The sequence below is a fragment of the Cibotium barometz genome, chromosome 17, assembly GCF_041138505.1.
Source record: "Cibotium barometz isolate CiBa-2024 chromosome 17, ASM4113850v1, whole genome shotgun sequence".
Taxonomy (NCBI): Eukaryota; Viridiplantae; Streptophyta; class Polypodiopsida; order Cyatheales; family Cibotiaceae; genus Cibotium; species Cibotium barometz.
This window is the reverse complement of record NC_141062.1, coordinates 47,204,249-47,227,662: the sequence shown is the minus strand read 5'-3', so window position 1 is coordinate 47,227,662 and position 23,414 is coordinate 47,204,249. Positions and strand designations below refer to the sequence as shown.

General features: G+C 42.9%; 1 protein-coding gene across 1 annotated transcript in view; it reads left to right on the top strand.

The window, feature by feature from the left end:
• The first annotated feature begins 21,606 nt into the window (after window positions 1-21,606).
• LOC147630091 (uncharacterized) overlaps window positions 21,607-23,414 on the top strand; it is a 29,894-nt gene continuing 28,086 nt past the window's right edge. Inside the window, exon 1 of the mRNA XM_086811023.1 lies at window positions 21,607-21,878. Within this exon, the coding sequence (XP_086667149.1) occupies window positions 21,745-21,878 (134 nt within the window). The 5' untranslated portion in view covers window positions 21,607-21,744. The remainder of the gene's footprint in view (window positions 21,879-23,414) is intronic.

Genomic DNA, 23,414 nt, shown 5'->3' with positions numbered 1-23,414 from the left:
GTTGCTGTGATGACACTGTGGACTTGAAGTACGGTTTAAGAAAAATGAAGCATAGATTCTAGATGTTGAAGTAAGGCGCAACAATATGTACAAGTTGAGGGCTTTGGCATAAGTATTTGGTCACATCGGATTTGCTTTGCTGATGTGGTGTTTGTGGAGCAACCACACTCAATGGAGGAGACATGTCCATCCACTCTATCATCAGCTAGAGAAATAATCCACCATGAGCCCAATCCACTAGTCAAATTTCCTCTTAAGGAGGAGGAGGGGTTTTCAAAGGACGAAGACTCTCACACATCAAAGGACGAAGACTCACACATCACGACGCCAGCCTTCTATTGCACTACATAGAAAACAACTTCCAAATTGGGCACATCAACTCTTTGATGAGCATAATCTAGTACCTGAGGAGATGGCAAAAGCTTCACGGATGGACCTTGTAGATCAAGGAGAATATACGAGCAAAAAAGAGCATCTAATCTCATTATCAATATGGCCTTGATGGCTAAGATAATGGGAAAAGTGAAGGAGCCAACCACCCTGGACGAAACCTAACACATCCAAACCGGAAAGCATCCGATGTAGTCTAAGTATGACATCATCATAAAGAACAACCCCAGCGTTGGCCCCCTTGCTAGGGGTGGGAGCCCCTAGCCCGATGGTGTATGGGTTCATTATTAGTGGGCAATGGACAGTTGGCCGTGTTTTGAGGGCGCTGAGATAATGTGTATGCCACATAATAGCCTAGGTTGTATATGCATCTACCACGCCTCTTGTAGCACTATATATGGACATAGTTATCACATTGTACCTATCTTAGAATTTTAAATTATCTCCATTCTCTATTGCATTGCCTTTTGCACTTTGTTTTGCTATCTACCTTTCTATTATGCTATATTCTTATACCACCCCAATGCAAGTACCTAATAGGGCAACCACCATAAAACCAACGGCTCCAAGTATTTATGAGTATTTTGGAGATAGGATCAATACAAAATAAATTTCTGGCTTTGCCAACAACTCTCATAGGATGCACCATTGAGCCCTTCTGTCTAAATACCAACCATCTTGCACATCACATCTATCTAAATACCAACCATCTTGTACAAAGAAAAAGATTGGTGTATCATTCTTCCTCGGAGTGTGGAGGCCCATAACCAACCAGTCAGGCCCATAGCTCAGGTATGAGGGGAGTGTCATGGATCTTGTCATTATGATTAGTTAGGGAGGTGCTTAACAATGCCATCTTCAGGACATGTTGAAGTATAGAGGTTGGACAATGCATGGGAGATTATTGCCAAGTACTACAACCTTGCACATTTGGAAGACTAGATGCACTAAGGTCATTAAGGGCAATTTGGTTTATCAGTCACAGTGAATTTGTAGGATTTGGAGTGAGATCATCCACACCCTCATGGCCACTTGGTCCAGAATTCAGGGATCTTTGAGAGCTACGAAGAGACAGCGTAGCCAATTTATGAGAGAGTGGGATTATGGCATCCTTTTCACTTCCACTCATATGGGACCTCGTTTGCAATGCAAGCTACGAGAGTGGTTGAGATTACCACCTTGTTTGGTTTGAAATCTCCATATTGTATATTTTCCATCCAATATACATATACATATATATATATATATATATATATATATATATATTTGAAGATGCAATTGCACATACACTTGATTAGTATTGGCCACTAAACACCTACTCCAATGGTAGAGGCTACATCTACCTCACAAAAATGTTGAGAAATATGGACCGAAAGCTAGGCCAAGCTATGGTGGATCAAATAGAATGCTAAACATGATTATTTGACCAAATGGCAAGACCAAAAGAGATAGACAAATATGAACCAAATAGACTTACTTGATATTGATGCTTGAGTTGAGTTAATGTGATACGTTGCTTGAAATGGTCCCCTTTTATTTGAGGAGGTACACTCTTGGGCTTGTACATCAATGTGGGATAAGTCTCCACTCTTCTCTCTAGTTTACATGTCACCTCAAATCTCAACACCCCCCCTTGATTGGTGACTTAACCTATCTTTGAGGCCTAGAGGTCATCTCTAAGAGTGAGGTCGCTCCCCTTAATAGAGACTTGACCTATCTTCGAGATCTAGAGCTCTTTTGTAAGAGTAGGATTACAAACCTTAGCTATTTCTTCTACCTTGGCTACATCATCAGTGCTCTAGAGAGTAGGACATACAATGTTTTTAGAGGATAGTTTTGGAGCTGGAGGCATCTGCCACAAAGTGACCATCTTCCACATAGTTGTTTTGTTGATTTTGTTTGGAGTAGCATTGTTTTTCCAAGTGACCAATTTTTCCACAAGCACTATGAATTCTTTCTGGTTTATTTTTGAAACGAGAATTTACAAAGATGTGACCAAGTTTTCTACAGTGATTACATCTAACAGTATTTCTTTTTTTAGTATACAAAGCAAATTGACCGATTCCTTGAGTAACATTTGATGTGTTTTTAAATTTAGACTCGTGCTCAAGTAGTGGACTTAACTTCAGTTAGAGTTTTGTAGACATTTTTTAATGTGGACACAAGAACATCATAGGGGGTTTTGTCAATGCTGTTGAAGAGAACTGCAATTGGTTCATGGCTTCAATCTTCTTCTTGATTTTTGCTAGTTGTTGCTTGAGTGCCTTGAACTTGTTGATGTGAGCCACCATTGTGTCAGCTTCTTCTTTGTCCAATTTGTAAAACTGCATCAAAAGGTTAATTTTGGAGCTCTTGGTTTCTCTTTCAAAGACTTGGTTGAGTTCATCCCATGCCTTCTTGCGATCTTTTATCCCTGCAATGTGATGTATGACTTCATCTCTCCTAAACTCTGAGCTATGATGCCAAGTGCCTTGTGATTGTTGAATGTGTTAAGTGATATACTATCACTATCTTCACTAGGCTCAATTAGACCCCATAGCCCTTTTCTCATCAACGTATACATGTTTTTCATTTGCCAAGTGTAAAAATTATCCCCATTAGACTTATTTTTCTCTAATGTGAGCTTCTCCATTAATGCACGACAAGGGAGTCTTACCGATATACATACTGTCGACAGTGTCTATCCCTTTTACAATATACGATGACGCCCAAACTTAAAGGCTAAGTGCTTGATGCTAATGCAAGGAGTGTGAGTGTCCAAGAAGAAATGGCAGCATGTGAACAAGGCCTTAGGGAGGTTTGAATGAATCCGTTAAGGACCTTATCTCTTCAATATATATATATATACATGAAGCCCAAAATGAATGCGCAACAATTGGAGTTGAAACGCAGGTAGACGCCAGTGCCAATCTGCTGCTTGTTTTACAAAAAAGGCCAGCGACGAGACGGCTGGGACTCACCTGTGTGCTGTGCTCGACTGTTAGTGGATTGTCTTGTTTGTTGATGTTTGCGTAGACATTGCAGCTGCTTGACTGCTGGTGGATTGTCTTGTTCGTCGATGTTGCACCGGCCAGCCTTATGGCCTCCTCAGCCTTGTCTGTGTGTTGTGCTATGCAACGCTTTCATCCCTTTTGTGTAGCACTTTGTGCAGTGATTTACTTGCTGCAAGTGTTGTTGCTCAGCTATGCTACACACCTTGACTGCCAAAAGAAAAACTCTACACTTGCTTGATGATGAGCACTTGAGTTGCTGATTAGTGTTGGCTGTTGAAGGCTATGGAGATGCGTAGAAGAGAGAGGATAAGAGAGGATTAGTGAGGCTAATGAAATGTGCTTATGCAAGAGAAAGGTGCATGAAAAGGAAAACTAATGCAACCCTAATATCCCTCCACCTTGAACAGTAGCACTCCTATTTAGTGGCACCACTTTTCAAGAGTGGAAGAGAGAGAAGGACCTAACCCTAATGACCTATCAAGCCGAGCCTAGCCATCCCGGCTCTGTTACTATGTTGAGAAACATATATTGAGAGCTAGGCTAAGCTATGGTGGATCAAATAAAATCCTAAACACGATTACTTGACCAAATGGTAAGACCAAAGGAGATAGACAAATATGAACCAAATAGACTTACTTGATATTGATGCTTGAGTTGAGTTGATGTGATACATTGCTTGAAATGGCCCCCTTTTATATGAGGCGGTCTACTCTTGGGCTTGTACATCAATGTGAGATAAGTCTCCACTCTTTTCTCTAGTTCACATGTCACCTCAAATCTCAACAAAAAAGCCACATGCACTTGCTACTGGGTAAGAGAGGAGCTTGTTGGCGATGACCCCTTCTTCTCTTTTTATGACCATCAGGTTGGGGTCTAGGATTAGTAAATCTCTCTATAAAACCCTAACTTTCTTGTTAACCCATTCATTATATCCTTAATAAAAAAAACCCTAGTTTTCTCCATGGTAATAGTACGCTCTCATGTGCATGCATCTTGTTGGGATGATTAGAAACCTTAATGACATGGGATTAGAAGCCTTAGTGTAATGCCGATTAGAAGAAGGCATAAACACCTTACTTTGAAGCCCTAATTTTCTCGAGTAGAACACTTGTTTATGTTGATTCAGAACCAAAATTCTCCTTGAATAACATCATTAATTTGTTGTGATTAGTACCCCAAATCATCCTTGGTTACTAGCTCAAATTAACTTTACAACACTATTCGCTTGTGACTATTATCCCTGGTTGGTACCCATTAGCAACTCAAGTTAATGTATGTTGTTATTTATGCATGTGGAGAGAGATTTTATTAATGTCTACAAAAGACCAAAAAAAATATTTTATTAATGTCTACAAAAGATCCAAGGGGTACATATGTTACAAAAGTTCTTTGTTACAAAAGACCCAATGGGTCTCTATGAGATCAACATGTATTACAAAAGTTCCTTGTGTAGACTATGAACATGGACTGGAAACAAAAATGTCCTTTTGTTATAAAAGACCCAATTGGTCTACAAGACCAACATGTGTTACAAAAGTTGCTTGTGTAGATTATGAACATGGAATGGAAACAAAAGGTCCTTTTGTTACAAAAGACCCAATGGGTCTATGAGACCAACATGTGTTACAAAAGTTCCTTGTTTAAACTATGAACATGGAAATAAAAAGTAATGAAAATGAAATGAAAGAAGACTCGGGCACTATGCGGGCCTCGCATGTACATGTGGTGCTGAAAATCCTAAAGCAAGATGGCGATAGATACTTGGGGAATGTGTTTCGGATCTCCTCAACCCATCCTCCTCCATAAGTGAGCATAAAGGTACTTAGGGAATGAGTCTTGGATCTCCTCATCCCATCGTCCTCCATAAGTAAGCATAGAGTTGTGATGGCATCCCCTGCATGTGGAGGAGTGACCTCTCCATAGTGGCTATACGGGACCTATTTCCTAGATGTACACAATTAATAGACTATACCTGGATCCTCAGACATGGGAGCATCTCGCTGGTGATACCATGGTGGGTGGGTCTCAAGGATCCCACGAGCGGGTGGGCTGTAGTCTTTGACCTGGATCCCTCAAACCTTGTAAAGCCTTGATGGTAATCTTTGGCATTTGGGGCAATGTAATTTAAAGATTTATGTAATGTATGTTTGAGAGGCATCTCATTGGCTTTGACTCCCCAGGTGTCATTTGAGCATGGTCTCTTGGTGGCAATGAAGCTCCACTAGGTATAGAACTTGTTATCTCTGGTGCTCATATATGCATAACCCATGAGATAGGGCTGAATCCATCTTAAAAGAGAGTGAAATATCCCCCAAATCTCATAGATGGACATTTGAACATGTAATGCTCATGCATCTTGACCTCCTTTATCATGTATACCTTGCTTATTCGTGACTCCTGAGAGCTACGATCTACAGAGATCGCAACCCTCAAACTCAATTCATAGACGATGGGATGGTACCCGTAGCTATGCCAATGGTGATCCATATGGCATGTGATGTGTGCCTTTGAAGATAGCCACCAGGGCTCACAATTAATCAATCCTCTAAAACTTTAAAAAAAAATATCTCTATAAAACTAGCGTTTCATAGCGAGCTTTAGTGGGTAGCCCCATGTAAGTTCATGTGTGTAGATTAAGGCATATAAGGCACTTGATCTCTTATCAGGAGAGATCAATAAATGTTGAATCAAGGCTATCAAAGGAGGGGATGTGGTCCATTTGAAGGCCCATTTCAAGGCCACTTGTGAATACCAATCTTTGCTCTACCCCTCTTGGGTAAGGTTCATGGAGGACTCAAAGAACCAAGTGCAAGAGAAAATCTACAGTAGTTATACATGGTATATGTGGTAAGGTTCATGGAGGACTCAAAGAGCCAAGTGTAGGAGACAATCTACAGTAGTTATACATGGTGTATGTAAGTGATGCTCTAAAAGGATGCATCTATTACGAGAGGGGATAATCTGAGATGATCTTATGTGGAACTGATTGCTCTCTCTAGATCATACATGAGCATCATCACCTACAAATAGTCTCTATGTACTTTGCCAATCATCCACTATGAGATTTGGTCCCAAAAAGGGGCATTGTGCATTGCTACAGAACGTACCAAATTGTTAAACAACTAACACTTCGAGCGTTTTAGAAGCGGGTAGCATATGATGAGATGGTAGCAATTCGCATTGACGAAGACCAATGGGTCACAGAACAAGCCAAAGTCATACTTGAGTTGGAGAAAATGTTCGTTTCAAAATGGAAGGCAAAAAGGAAGGTAGAACCTTCAAGTGCACCTATTACAAAAAGCTCAGACATACGAAAGACAGGTGCTTCAAGAAGATGACCAAGGTACAATCCAATGAGCATGCAAACCTAGTTGCAAAAGAAGAAGATGAAGAAGACAAAGATTGATGTAGCAGAGTCTTTTGCTACTATTGACAAGGCTCTTTAGGTGATAACTAATCTTTCTCTTAATGGGGAAGATTACAAGTGGGCTTTCTAAAGCCTTTATTGTATGGGTCAAGGGTTCTTTTCTCGGGTAGTTCCCTAAAATATGATAATGTTTTCCTTTGTAAAGCCTTAATGTTATAAAATTCATTCTCTACATATCCCTGTTTAGAGTCATGGCGGGATTGTTTCTGGGTAGAATAATGTAGGCATAACCATCAGTGGTCAAGCGCTTATATTAAGCTTGACATGAGAGTTTCAGGTCTTGGCACACTATGATCTTCTGTATCATGTGTTGTAGTCTTGAGCCCAGATCACCATAGTTATTGAAGGTCTTCTAAGATCACTCCACCTTTGATCCAAAGGGGGGCTTATCGGGAATTTCATAGTCCTATGTGTGAATTTCCTCTTAGAAGGTTAAGTGTGCTAGTAGTGTGTGAACCCAATTGAAGTCATGGATCAGGAGGCAAGTGGTGGAGATGTGCAAGATATAGTAAAGGTGAGGTATGTGTGATCTACCATAATGGGTGGTGATGGGATGGTGAAATTATGTATGCGGCGTGACGTGAGATAACACTGTCCCCATAAAGTAATCCACTATGCTTGACCCCATAAAGTAATCCACTATGCTTGACCCCCAATATATGGGAAGGAGGCAAGATTATACGATGCTAGACATTTAGACATCCCGTTTGTAGGCATGGCTCCTAAATTTATAAAGTATCTGCCATATGTGGTGATGGACCCTATTGTGATGATGACCTCTATGTCCATTGTGTCTCCATCCATCTCTCTAGAGCCTATCTCTAAAAGCATGCATGTATTTGCATGGAAATCATGCATGGCTCCCAAATCCAAAAAGCATTTGCCACATGTGGTGATGGACCTTGTATCCTGTGTGATGATTGTTGTGTCGCCATCTCTTTATAATCTATCTCTAAAACAAAAACAACGATCCTCGAGAAGCGTGTAGAACATAAAATATAGGCGTGAGAGAAACACCAGATTGGGTATAACTGCCCCCCCAAGCGTGTGCCAAAGGTATCCCTGCTTGAGTATTTATAGTTTTTATTACTTACAAAAATAGGTTACAAGCCAATTTTAGCCCTTGCTTGCTCTACAAGCTTTCTTTTACAAAAATTGGGTGATAAAATATCTAAAAAATCTCACTTCCACGATAGACAACCATCCTTGGTTTCAAATATTAGCACGCACATAGGTGATTAAACACATTAATCGTTCCCATGTGTAAGCAATGATTGCATAGGCATCCCTATTTAACCATAGAGGTTATAACTAACATACCCTTTTATCTGATCTACATACTTCACATATGGCATCACACATAATTAATCACATCCACTACCACATTGGATTCACTCACAATGTCTTTACACGCATCACACGTATCTTAGAGTTGATCAAATTCACTCACAATCAAACTCACACAATCTTTACACACGCCACACGTGTCTTAGAATTCGGATCGGATTCACTCACAATCAATTTATCAATGAATATGCACGTTTCACATGTGTCACAGTTGGTTGGATTCACTCATAACCAACTTGGGTCACCCTCAAGAATTAATCAGATTCGCTCTCTTGATTCTTATACCACACCGAATCCAATGGAATAAATCCGAAATTCATTGTCTCTACAAAATAAATTGGAACACAAAGATTAAGATGTTAATAAGTTAGTTCAAATCCATCATGAATTGCAAATTTGGAATATAAATTTTATTTTCCCAAGGTTCGGGCAAAATAAATTAAGACTAGAAAAACATGCAAAAATCTATATATTCTTTATTAGCTTAATGTAAAACTAGGTGATGAAAAATAGATAACATGTGCATTTGAAAATTTTTAAAAGTTGCTACAAAAATAAACAAATATTAAATAAAACTTGACGACGTAAAATAGAATCCAAAAGTAAGAAAGTCTTAAAGTCTTACCTTGATGTATTATTGGCTATAAAATGAAAAAGTTAAGAAAATAAAGAATTTAAAGCAATTCGTAAATAACTGAAAATATATTAATTCGGTAAAGATGACTTATCGTGCGTAAGTCGAGTTGAAAGTTGTCAGAAGCTCAACTCGACTCCATGGTAGTGATCATCGGTATAACTTGTACATCATGCTTACACCACACATAACAACATGCCTACCCTCATGTAGAAACTCAAGTCTATAAACTAGTTAAGTGAAATAACCATATGGCCTAGAATAATGTCGGCCCAAGTGAAGTGCATAACCCAAAAATTTACCCGTCACTCACGAGTCCCATTAAAACCATTAAATCAAAATAATTTGGTCATGACCGTATAACAATAATCACTTTTTTTTTCTCTTCTTCTTCTCCTTCTTTTCCTCTTCTTCTTCTCCTCCTCCTTCTCTCTCCTCCTCTTCTTCTTCTTCTTCTTCTTCTTTTCCTCTTCTTCTCCTTCTTCTTCTTTTCCTTCTCTCTCTTCCTTTTCTTCTTCTTCTTCTTCTTTTCCTTCTCTCTCTTCCTCTTTTTCTTCTTCTTCTTCTTTTCCTTCTCTCTCTTCTTCTTCTTTTCCTAGTGTCTCTCTCCTCCTTCTCCTCCACTTCTTCTTTTTTTTCTTTTCCTTCTCTCTCCTCCTCCTCCTCCTCCACTTCTTCTTCTTTTTCTTTTCCTTCTCTCTCCTCCTCCTCCTCCTCCTCCTCCTCCTCCTCTTCTTCTTCTTCTTCTTCTTCTTCTCTTATGGCTCACCAAATGCTACCATGCAGAGGTTGTTTTATCCCATATGGCATCTCGATAGCTTAGCGAAGAGGGTATAAGAGGAAGCACGAGCTGGGTTTTGCCTTTGCCTCTTAAAGAGACACAACGACTTTCGTCGCTTGTTGTCGGTCGTGTAATGCTGTCGTTCATTAGGCCGTTGCCGTGTTGTGCCAGTGTTTGTTGCAGTGGTCAGCCGGTGCCCGGTGTGTGCTATCATTGCGATGCATCAGTTTCGCCGATCGTTGGGCTTGCTAATTCGCGCATTATGCTCTGATGCTCACTGTGGTTGGTACCTGGCTTGTTTGGGATATGTTAAGGCCTAGCCGACAAGCACCCCGGGGGTCTACGCATCGATGGAAGATGCATAGGAGGGAACTACCCAACCATTAGTGCCACTCCGGCACTCGAGGGGAAAAATAGGAGAGGAGAGGAGAGAGGGGGTAAAGGGTAACTAGATGAAGATAACAAGAAGATAAGGTAACAAGAATCAGAACTTGAAAAGGGATAAGGTAACAAGAGAAGAATGAAACAAAATAAATGGGATAAATAGAAATAACTCCTGTAAGGATTTTATGACAAAACAAAGACACAACTCTAATGCTCTCACTCAATTTGATGTAATGTTCAAAAGGTACATCTCAACTCGTACATAGATAGGCGCCCTCTCCATACAGCACAAGGAAACACACCTCACCTCTCTTATCACATGCAAACTAAGGACATTAATAACATGAGCACAACGTTAACCACACAAGCATGCAAGCATCTCTTGCATGCAAGAGCTTCTAGTGAAAGACTTCACCTAGAAAGCAAGAGCTAGAGAGATTTACCAAAATGACACCAATGTGGTGGATTCCAACTTGGGCTAGAGGGAATGCCTTGCCTCTCACCCTTTGCTTCTTTATATAGGAAAATGAGGCTCATCTCCTTGCCACATGGCAAGCATAGAGTGATCCCACATATTACAACCAATAGGGTGTGTGCATACCCATCACCCTGAAACCATCCAAAATATGTGCACAAAGCAATACAAAGTGTGTGCAATGTGTGCACATAAATGAGTGCAATGTGGGCTATCCAAGGGAAAAACCTCATGGGAAAAAGTGCCCTTGGATGATTAGAAGCAGCTAAATGTGAGGTGACGGATAAGAGAGAGTAAGTATAGGGGTTAACATCCTCCCACCTTTGAAGCACATCCAATCCCTTGGATCTGAAAGGGGATGGGAGTGAAGTGTGTTGACCAAATGGAGGGGTTTCTAGATGAAGCATAAGTTGAAGGGGAATACAATATAGGTATGTACAAGTGAGAGATGGTTGTCCAAGAGGGGAAAGAACCCTATAGTAGGAAAAAAATGCCCAAGGACATGGCGGAATGTCATGGATGTCATCCATTTGGATCCCAAATAAAAATGGAAAACTCCATCAGCACCTCTAGAGTATAATGTTGATGAATCCATGCCAATGAAGAGGGTAAAATATATGTCAAAGCAAGAGGACCACTACCTGGATCCCAAACAAAAATGATAAACTATGGGTATCCTGCCTGATTAAGCCAGGGTCCCAAATGAATGAAGACAAATGGGGTGCCCTACTAGCCAATGCCAATGTACTACTCCCAAGTGAAATAGATGTGGGTAGTGAATGGACTATGGAGTAGAGGGACACCTATGCAAAAGATGTGGCCATCAGGGAAAAGGTGTCCTTATCAAAAGGATCTACAAAGGTGGTTACATAGGTCAATGATGAGGATAAGATCATTGAAGCCCATGGAGTGTTGGAGCTTAACCAATGAAAGTGCTCCAAATTGCAACTCGATCAAAAGCTAGTGATGAGTGGTGGGTGGTTGCAAGATGGGAGTACTCACTTTCTTTCACTCTCTCTAAAATTGGGACATCGACACATCTCGGGCGGCGGAGTACCTCGATCGCGATATCGCCATCAATTAAAACATGACACGTGCCTCCCGAGCCTAAAATGACATATCTTGAACGAGATACCAACTAATTCCACACTAGCAGGTCCGGGTGCCAAGTCACCATGTCACCAGTACAGGTCACCCCGCCACCACACTATCTCGATCGAGATATTCATGCCACTTGGATCCACATCAATGCCACGGTGGATCCCCCTAGACATCCTGCTCAAATGTACATTCAACATATTTAATCAGCCCATCTCAACCATCCACATATATCGAATGAGATATTGAAATATAATCTTGACCATTGAAATACCTCGTTCGAGGTATAGAGATGCAATCTCATCCGTCCACATACTTCGTTCGAGGTATAGAGATGAAATCAAGACCGTTTAAAAACCTCGAACGAGGTACATCTACAAAATCCGAGCCGTCCATTCGCGCACATTTGAAGATGCAATCCCAGCAGTTTACATATCTCGATCGAGGTATTAAATGAATCTCGACCGTCAAACATACCTCGATCATGGTAATGACTTAAATCTAAGCCATCCATGTACCTCGAACGAGGTACTGAATTCAAATCGTAGCCGTCGATCCTTCACCAACCCTAAAATTAAGTGTGTATCTTGGCCGTTCATCTCACTAACCCTAAAATCCAGAGCGTACATCTTGCAAACCCTAAAGTGCATGATGCCACTGAACCTCGTTCGAGGTTATAAAACTGGGATTTTTTTTTTGCCTCATTGTCACGAGTTGTTTTCACTCTCCTTGCTCTCTTGATTTGGATTAGCATTAGTGGGCCCATTAGCATTGTTTTATAGCTTCATTAGTGCTACTTAGCACTAAGCATTGGACCTTTGTGTTAGGCTTAGGTTTTAGCATGTCACGCGAGGAGGGCCATGAGGAGGGCCGTTTGTCTATTGTGGACCTCATCGCGAGAGGAGGGCCGTTTGTCTATTGTGGACCTCATCGCGAGCAGAGAAAGATCGCAAGTTAGCGGCTATCTGTAGGAGTGCTAGAGACATACCGTCTACATTACATATCATGGTGGCAAACTTGGAGGCGATGCTATCGTCCCTTCGTAGCCTTCACGATATTGTTTATGTAGATGAGTGGATAGCCCACCACCCATCGCACTGCTCTTATGTCACATGGCCTGACATATCGTTAGGTCTATGACCTTGGTCCGATTAGGGATGGAGCTTACTGAGATCTTTTCCTTGATAGTCGTGGGATGAGGCATGGGGCGGGCAAACCCCTTACTATTTTGCGGTGTTCACGTCCTCGTATGGCGGCACATATCTATAGTCGATATGTTGCCGCATATGGGAGGATGCCGAACGACTGCCAGATTCCCATATACTTCGCAAAGCAATTTATATGCGGAGTTTGTCTTAGGGGAGGAGGTGGATTACACTAGCCATCGGCCTAGTGGTGGTGCTGTCCAAGGCCGTCTCCAGGACCAGGGTAGGCGGCCTCCACCAGCCCTTCGTGTGGCTCCTACAGATCCGGCGTTTGTGCCTATGTCGATGGTTAAGGCTCTTGGCACTCAGGTTGGCATTGACGTACGGAGTACCATGGAGAGCATCCAGCACATGGTGCGCTTGTTCTCAAATGATCGATACCGAGACGAGACAGATGTTGAGGTATTTACACATTTATTACTTCTTAAGTTTTTTTAGTCATTTATTTACATGTTTATATGTACTTTTCTATATTTTTACATGAGCGGCATGGTTGATTGTGTCCTATAGGGTCCCACACCTACCACTGAGAGACTCACTCAAGAGTTGGTAGAGGCGAGAGCGGAGATTGACCGCCTTAGAGTTGCATTGCAGATGACAGAGACAGCTACTGTAGAGGCACGGCATGCGAGAGAGTCTGACAACCAGCAGGTAGGTTTCTCTTGTACGTAAAAGAGTTATTAAGGTCTTAAGTTATAAATTTCTTTAAGTAATACCTAATGAGAGAGACTAATCAATTATTTTTATGCTTTACTTTTTGTGTAGGCTCGGACTGAGGTAGAGAGTTCTAGAGTTGAGGCGTAGCAGCACATGATTATGGAGCGGATTGCACAGCATAGGGCAGAGCAGTTGACGCTGCATGTTCGGGAGTTCCGCAGTTCCTCAGACGTGATAGTGCCTTACTTGCCTCTATATCCACGGCCTGTGTTACAGAGGTTTTTCGCGAGACGACCTCTCCCTCAGGATGCACCACCATTCCTCCGTGATGCTTGCTGCTGCGCTCTATGTATCAAGGACATTGATAGTATTGGTGGATATGCTCTGGGATGTGGACATTTTTTCCATTTGTCTTGCATCACCCAGGAGCTAGTACGCTTCTCAGCATGTCCCTCTTGCCGCGCACACATCGACCTAGCGACATACAAAGTTTTGGGCATTGATGATCTTCACGCAGGCTTCGCTCGAGCAGATGCTAGGACTGGCAGGCCTCTTGATTTTACCTCAGCTCTACTGACTTGGGACTCGACGCTGCCGATTGACAGAGATCTGGAGCCTGAGGTGCCTCTAGAGATTGAGTGGAGTGCACACGAGTTTGATGCATACCAGAGAGTCCACGAGAGCTAGATCATAGCATACAAGCATGTGGGTGGTGTTGGTCCTAGTGGCACCTCAGGTGATGGTGCTAGTAGCAGTGCTGCTTCTCATGAGCAGCATGTCCTTATTATAGCAAAGGAGTTTACATGCGTAGAGTGGCAGGCACGTACCATTGCTGATTATAGATTTTGGGTTTACAGACAGAGACGTCTTGCAGTAGCACGACGTAGAGAGAGGTAGCACGATCGAGAGAGTGGCAGGCACGTACCATTGCTGATTATAGATTTTGGGTTTACAGACAGAGACGTCTTACGGTAGCACGACGTAGAGAGAGCTATAGTATCTTATGGGACTTGTGAGCTCCCAAGTACACCGGCACCAGCTCATGATCCTGCCTTTGAGGCGGCAGACCTCCCCGTCGCAGATATTCGACGACCCCCACAGCCGGCACAGCGTCCTTGACGTATACAGCAGCCTCGACGCGTACGTTCACCAGCAGTCAGAGATAACTATTTTGATTGGGTTGTCATTGTAGAGACTAAACTCATACTAGCTGGGTTAGCTCACTTACATTGTACTTAGATTAATGGGCAGTGACTAACCTCAGAATAGCTGGGGTAGCTTATTTTCATTATGCCTTGATCTTTTGAGTTAGTGGCTAAACCCAGAGTAGCTGGGTTAGCTCACATTCTGATGTACTTATTTGATGTTTATATCATTATGAGTTTTTCATTATTGAGTATCATTACATTTTAGTTGATGTTCATGGTTTTTTTATTTTTTTTAACACTTTGGCTATCATATTGTTTGTTGAAAATCCCCATGCCATCGTACCCAAACATGCTCCAATGGAGACCAAACTTTGCAAGCATGTGGGGGGAGCCCACCCCCACAAGCTTGCAAAGTTTGGTCATAAAAAGAGCATGTTTGGATTAGTAACTAGCGCCCGGTGCGGATTTTTCAAGTCTCTTGGTGTTTAAAAGGCCATGGAATATCCGAGTCTTCCCCATATCATCGTACTCAAACATGCTCCGATGGGAACCAAATTTGCAAGCATGTAGGGGGGTCCACCCCCACATGCTTGCAAAGTTTGGTCACCATCAGAGCATGCTTGGGTTAGTAATTAGCGCCCAATGCAGATTTTTCAAGTCTCCTAGTGCTTAAGAGGCCATGGAAAATCCGAGCCTTGCCTATACCATCGTACCCAAACATGCTCCGATGGGGACTAAACTTTGCAAGCATGTGGGAGGACCCACCCCCACATGCTTGCAAAGTTTTGTTATGATCGGAGCATGTTTAGGTTAGTAATTAGCGCCCGGTGCGGATTTTTCAAGTCTCTTCGTGCTTAAGAGGCCATGGAAAATTTGGGGCTTCCCTAGGCCATCGTACCCAAACATGCTCCGATGGTGGGGACCAAACTTTGCAAGCATGTGGGGGTGGGCCACCCCCACATGCTTGCAAAGTTTGGTCCCCACCATCGGAGCATGTTTGGGTTAGTAATTAGCGCCCGGTGTGGATTTTTCAAGTCTCTTGGTGTTTAAGAGGCCATGGAAAATCCGGGGCTTCACCATGCCATCGTACCCAAACATGCTCCGATGGGGACCAAACTCTGCAACAAGCATGTGGGGGTAGACTTGAAAAATCCACACTGGGCTTTAATTACTAACCCAAACATGCTCCGATGGGGACCAAACTTTGCAAGCATGTGGGGGTGGGGCCCCCCTATATGCTTGCAAAGTTTGGTCCCCCCATCGAAGCATGTTTGGGTATAATGGCCTGGGGAAGCCCTAGATTTTCCATGGCCTCTTAAACACTAAGAGACTTGAATAATCTGCACATCGGACCGTACTAATTACTAACCTAAACATGCTTCGATCATAACCAAACTTTGCAAGCATGTGGGGGTGCCCCCCCCACATGCTTGGAAAGTTTGGTTCCCATCGGAGCATGTTTGGGTACGATGGTATGGGGAAGACCTAGATTTTCCATGGCCTCTTAAGCACCAAGAGACTTGAAAAATCCACATGGGCGCTAATTACTAACCCAAACATGCTTCGATCATGACCAAACTTTGCAAGCATGTGGGGGTGGGCCACCCCCACATGCTTGCAAAGTTTGGTCCCCCCATCAGAGCACGTTTGGGTACGATGGTATGGGGAAGACCTGGATTTTCCATGGCCTCTTAAACATGAAGAGAGTTGAAAAATCCGCACACCAGGCGCTAATTACTAACCTAAACATGCTCCGATCATGACCAAACTTTGCAAGCCCCCCACATGCTTGCAAAGTTTGGTCCCCATCGGAAATCCACACCGGGTGCGAATTACTAACCCAAACATGCTCTGATCATGACCAAACTTTGCAAGCATGTGGGGGTGCCCCCCCCACATGCTTGCCCTAGAGACTTGAAAAATCCGCACCGGCGGGTGCTAATTACTAACCGAAACATGCTCCGCTTGTGACCAAACTTTGCAAGCTTGTGGGGGTGGGCTCCCCCCACATGCTTGCAAAGTTTGGTTCCCATCAGAGCATGTTTGGGTACGATGGCATGGGGATTTTCAACAAACAATATGATAGCCAAAGTTGTAAAAAAAATTAAAAAAACCATAAACATCAACTAAAATGTAATGATACTCAATAATGAAAAACTCATAATGATATAAACATCAGTATATCAGAATGTGAGCTAACCTAGCTACTCTGGATTTAGCCATCTGGGTTTAGCCACTAACTCAAAAGATCAAGGCATAATAAAAATGAGCTACCCCAGCTATTCTGAGGTTAGTCACTCCCAATAAATCTAAGTACAATGTAAGTGAGCTAACGCAGCTAGTCTGAGTTTAGTCACTATCAAGATAGAGACCTAGTCACTATCAAGACAGAGACCTAGTCTGAGTTTAGTCATATCCAGATAGAGACCTAGTCAGCAGCACCCTCTCTAGCTCTCAACTGCTCTAGAATACTCTCATGGTCATCCGCTCGAAGCCAAAAACGAGGGCGAGAATCGTGTTTTCGGCTCTGTACTTGAGTGAGCCTAGTAGCAACCACTAGATGAGAGAACTGAAATGCCTCTAGCTCCCACCTCCACTGCTGGAACTCAAAACACCCCCGATGAAGTTGAATCTGCTGCCTACCACAATCATGCTATGGGCGGCAAAAGAAAACCCATGATCATCCACTATATCCTAGTCAAGGATGCACTTTGGCCTAGTGTAACTCATCAGATAGTAGTCTACTCCCTCGCTAGTGCCCTCACCGGCAATAACAGCAAATACATCACCCTCCTGTAGCAAATTTGTCAGGTCATCATAGCTGGCCATGAACGTAGGACCTGTGTGCTCATCGGATAACACTGGGATGTGAAGGATGCTCGGGGGAGAGGAATGTCTGTATCCATGCATTTGCCCATCCTCTTGAGGCACAATGTGACCAATCGCCATCCATACATGCTCCACAGAAGCATGCAAACTGTCGTGTCTAAATTGTGGGGACCGCCATGCACGTGCTCCTGATGGAATGTAAGCCCAAGGTGCCAGGTACTGTGTCATAATTGTGGGAGGCTCTACGGTCAATCATGCCACCATACACATGCCAAAAAAATCTCCTGACAATCCGAGCATCATGTTTGGGATACAATGATGCTGCACTCCCACACAAATGTTGGGAGCACCACTCGACTACGTGGCCCGCATCTCTGAACCGCTTAGCATCCTGCCGCCAACTGATGATGCCACAGGGCACGTTTCACACAAGTGCCCGCACCATCATGCTCTCCCTTCCCTTGACCAGTCTCAAAGAATGACCAAATCACTGGGATACTAGACTGCACATGTCACCTATAAATCCATAAACCAAAGTCTTAGTTATTGTTTTCTTTAAGATGTTCTAGTGAATTTAGTTTAATTGTGAATATAAAAGAACCATAAGTACTACCTGTAGAGCCAATAGAATTGTCGGGATGCTTTGGATACGATGCCACAAACTAAGAATACAACTCTGTTTGGATCATTTCAAGAAAGCAAGCACCGTGCTCAATGAGCACTCCTCTTGTCACTCTCTTACGCAAAGCTTTCTTGAAAACTGACGAGGCACGACAATTCTCCTCCCAAAAACTTTCTATCAAGGCTCTAGTGGTTTCATCTAGTAGGCGATCATGCCTAGCTACATGACCACTACTCGCCCCCACAAAGCACCAACCTCATTGGCATCTAAACTTTGCCGTCTAATAGACCCAACTCTAAGTGCGTGTGGTGCTATGGAAAGGATGCGAGATATGGCACTCACCTTACCCTTCATTTGGGAGGTACTTTATGGGGCTGCCACAATAGCCCGTCGAGCAGCCAAAGTGTCCATAGAGTTCCTGTTCTTGTTAACTGTATAGGAACGACGAACACTTTGTAGCACCGCCATGCCAGCTCTCCTCTCTCTTCCGACCTCCAACGTCAGAAAGCGCCCTGTAGTTGGCCATGTTGGGCAGATTGATTAAAGCATCAAGCACGCATGCCTGTGATAAAGGCGTGAGGTCTTTGAAATAGGAATGGAAGATTGCATGGACACGACGATGCACCCCTAACTTTGATAGTTCTTTCCTATCCACACTATGGGCGCCCAAAGGAGGGGGGTGGGGTTCTTGTGGAAGAGAAGGGGGCTAAGGAAGGGTGGGTTCTTGTGGAAGAGAAGGGGGCTCAGGAAGGGTGGATTCATGTGGATTATCTAAACTAAGGGGTAGTGGGGGGAAAGAGGGCGGAGGGAGAGGAAGTGGAAGAGGAGGAGCAAGGCTTGGATCATCCAAATGGAAGGTGTTGCTCGTTGATGTGCTCTCCACTCTCTCTTTCTGTCCACGAGCTACCCTTTGCCTCTCCTCCTCTTGAACTCGGTGGACAGGGGGAAGTCTAGTCCTATCACGTTTTTGACTCCTATGACTTTGAGAACCCATTCTCAACAACAAGGAAGCTAAGAGAGTAAAAATTATGAAGGCTCAATGATGGGATAATACTAGAGATAAGTGTGGGATAGTACTACTGATGTGTGATTATATAAGAAAAATAGATTATCCACTTCAAATCTCATTGGATTTCCTATCTAAAATTGATTGGATAATTAAGATAAACTATTATTCACTTAAAAATTAATATATTAATAATATTTATTAACAAGTCTAAATATTTATCATTACTAGATATATAAATATATCTTTAAATTTATCTTTGTTTTATAATTATATAACTGTATTTTCTTTTATAATGTATTTTTTATGGAGAACCTCGTCCACGACTCGTCAAATAGTGCGGATGCAAGAGTATCCCATGTGCTCTTAAGAAATGGAAGTATACTACTTGCAATGTATCCAATTTGGTCGAGAAGATACGTGATTTCCTTCTGGTGTTCCACCACCAAATTTTGTTGCTTTATTGCATTAATACTATCGGTGTAATGGGCCGGTTTGAGGGAACCGACGACTTTGTAGAAGTCATTTTTTTTCAATTCCGGGAGAGCGCCTCCCTTACACTGGGATATTATTTCAGTGAAATTGACCCAATCGTTGCATATGTAAAACCGGGCGTCGCTTTCAAGTATGGCCATTTGGCGCTGTGAATGGCATCAAGATTTTGTTGTACCAATTCTCCCAAGAAATGCTTAAGTATACCCCACCAACTCTAGTACCATTGAAGGATCCGCATGTAGCTAGTGATGCATAATTCATCATGAATGTGAGGAAAGACATGTTGCAATCGATGTGCCATAGCTATGCATAGATTTTGAGCAATTTTCTAATGCTCGAGCAAATAATTTTGAAAATTGTACAACTACTAATGAGAGAGGGAGAGAGAGTATAGACTGCGCATTTTGATTGTGAAAAAACGTCTCTTTTCTCTCTCTCTCTCTCTCTCTCTCTCTCTCTCTCTCTTTGGGGAATAATTATTAAGTTAATTTTGTGTGCATTTGTGTGTGTGTGTGTGTGTGTGAGAGAGAAAGAGAGAGACATTGTTAGTGGGTTAGTTTAGCCTTAAATCCCTAGTGATTAGTCTGAAGCCTGGCTGTCCTTCCTTATTAGCTCAGCTGCGGCGGTTTGCTTTGCTTGCTGAGCCGAGCTAGACTTCATTCCCGCTGTCCTTCCTTTGCTGTGCTGAAAGCACGACCCTTTTTTTTTTTTTTGGGTTTGCTGTGCTCGCCTGAGTACGCCTTGCAGTGCTTCCATTGAGAAAAGCTGATAATAAATACTAATATTGCATTTGAATTCGCTTTGTTGATTCTCGGATTTGATGATTAGTGCTTTTTGTTGCGTTTACCAAGTGTTGAAGTACGGTTCCGTTTGTGTATGTTGACTCCTTGTGAACTGGTCCGTGAACCAATGTTAAGGCCTAGCCGACAAGCACCCCGAGGGTCCTTGCATCGGAGGCAACTACCCAACCGCGTCAGTGTGCCACTACGCGTCAGTGTGCCACTACCGTACTCAAGGAGGAAAGTAGGAGAGGAGAGGTGAGAGGGGGTAAGGGTAACTACATGAAGATAAGGTAACAATCTTCTTGAATGAACTTGAAAAGGGATAAGGTAATAAGCTAAGAATGTAACAACATAAATGAGATAACTCGTGTAAGGATTTTATGACAAAATTAAGGACAAACACACACGAAAGCGTAGCCTGGCTTTGATGCCACTGAAACGGAAAACAACAATTATCGGGAAGCGTGCAGAACAGAACATACAGGCGCGAGAGAGAAACACCAAATTGGGTACAACTGTCCCCCCCAAGCGTGTGCCAAAAGCATCTCAGCTTGCGTATTTATAGTTTTTATTACTTACAAAAATAGGTTACAAGTCTATTTTAGTCCTCCTTGATTGCTCTACAAGCTTTCTTTTTAAAAAATTGGGTAATAAAATCTCTAAAAAATCTCACTCCCGTGATAATCTCTAAAAAAGCATGCTTGAATTTGCATGGAAGTCATACATATGCATGTGTGTCGATCTGTCTATCTTTGAAAGCATGCCTGAATTTGCATGTTTAGAGTCTAAAAGCATGCTTGAATTTGCATGCTTTAGAGTCTATCTCTGAATTTGCATGCTTTAGAGTCTATCTCTGAATTTGCATGTTTAGAGTCTAAAAGCATGCTTGAATTTGCATGCTTTAGAGTCTATCTCTGAATGCATGCCTGAATTTGCATGGAAGTCATACGTATGCATGTGTGCCGGTCTGTGCATTGAAGTCTCCTAATAACAAGAGGATGTTTGCCTCATGGGAGAACTCCACTATGTTTGCAAACAAGGGGGCATATGGGGACTCCCTGTCGTGCATTGTGTACGAAGGTATATGCCTCAGGTGAAGCACATCCACATTAAACATGCCTCCTCGTCTCATTTGACCACTGTGAGTACTCTACATAGGTGAGGCTTAAACATGCATGCCACACGTGCTGAGCCACTTACCCCTAAGAAAGATTAAAATTTTGAATATCATTATCTTGTTAGTTATATTTTTCTCTCTTCCACTTAATAATTTTATGTTCTCAACTTCAGTTTAATTTAAGCTACAAAGTCATAAAAAACCGTGCCAAGAACATTGAGCCCGTTCAGTAGGGCAGGCTCGTTCAGTGGAGTGTGGCTCCGTTCGATCCACCTGAACATACTCGAAGTGTGTGTCATCAGGACGAGTAACAAGAAAACGAGAGAAAAACAGAACGCTCACCACCTTGTGACCATGGCGACTGCCTCTCACCACCTTGGTATATCGCCCACCAACCCTCTACTGCAGTTGCTGCCGCTGTTATTTTTCATCTTTCTGATGGCAAGCTGCTATGCCGTATCCGACGAAGAAGTCGGTAATTGGGACTGGTACCCTCCCTCACTTTCAAGAGTACATAAACAATACAAGTCATTCCGTTTAAAAATTTAGAAATTGCCAAAGAAACACTTCCTCCCCTTTTACCCCCCCAAAAAAACAAAGACAAAGAAGAAAAGAAGAAGTAGAAATGTCGTGTAGTTTTGTTGCTCAAATATCACCTGCACCAGCATGATATGGCACAATGCTGAGCACTATTATTTTATGCCTTTGACTTTAAACACATTGGGTTCTTTGCAAGTTTTTTTTTCTTTGGGTACTGCTAAAAAAGACTTCTTTGCAATATGAAAGTTGAAACAACATCAATGTTTCTAGATATGGGAGAAAACTTCCACAAACAAAACTTGTCATGGCCAGGCCCATGTAATTTTGCCACTTCATGCTAGAGTGGCCTGTGACGAATAGAAATCATGGGACCTTTCTAAATTGTCTCAGATGCCCCTAAGAGCACGAATGAATTTTATCCAAAAAGGTGCTAGGCATTCATTTAGGGATCTTCAATGGCATATAGACAACCTGCCTTCTAGTTATGTGTGGCCAAATCTTCCAAGCCAAGGCCTTTTAGTCTTATATAGATTGGAGATTGAAGGAAAATTTATATCAGTAGAAGAGGGGTCTCCCTGATATCCCATGATGGCCTCTTTCGCCTGCATCGGATTTCCCCTGGAAGTTTTTGGGTACTTGCATGGCCACTTCATCAACATTCATGAGGTTGGACCAGGCAGCCTTCAGACAGTGGTAGCTTGATAATGCCTCCCCTCCCCTCCCCTCCCCAGCGGGTCTGCATGGTGGGTCACAACAAGGGGAAGAAGTAGGCAGGAAACCCCCCCCCCCCCCTCCCCCCCGCCCGCACCCTCCCTCTTGAGGTCAGAGGTGTCGCATCCTAGCGCTTATGGCTTTGGGAGAACAACCAGTTGGCTCACGTACAGTGGGACCACAGAGAGTGGCAGTGGAGAGACCCATTGATTCACAACCCCGAGGAGGCCATTCCAGTCTTTGACTACTCCAATTGGCTTCGCCATCGGATCCTCCTTGAGACCATAGATGGCACCCCGGTAATGCAGCAGCGGCAGGCCCAGGAAGTCCCAGCTACTTTCATCGAGGATTTTTGGTAGACTCTGGAGTAGCTTCCATCCCCAGAAGATCTCCTTCTTTCTCTGGCTTTAGCCCATCGGAGCTCATCGGAGCTTAGTTGTGGACACGTGGCTTGTGATCATTGGCGGACCAACAAGTTGTTGCCACTCTAGCAGTCCTAAGGGGAGCCAGAGACATTACCTGTGGGATTACTCCCAAGCACAACAGGTGTGGCAGCACATTGTTCACCTATATACCTCCGATCCGAGCACTGTCCGCATCATCAAACGGGGGGCCATAGCTTGGATTACAGAGGCAGGCAAGGCCTTCCTTTATGAGGATGACGGATGCCATTGCACTTGTACATGCTAATCTCAGGTCTAATCCTAGAGTGCAACCAAATAAAGAAGGATTAAGAACCAGATAGAACCAGGATTTTGGAGCATGGATGTGCA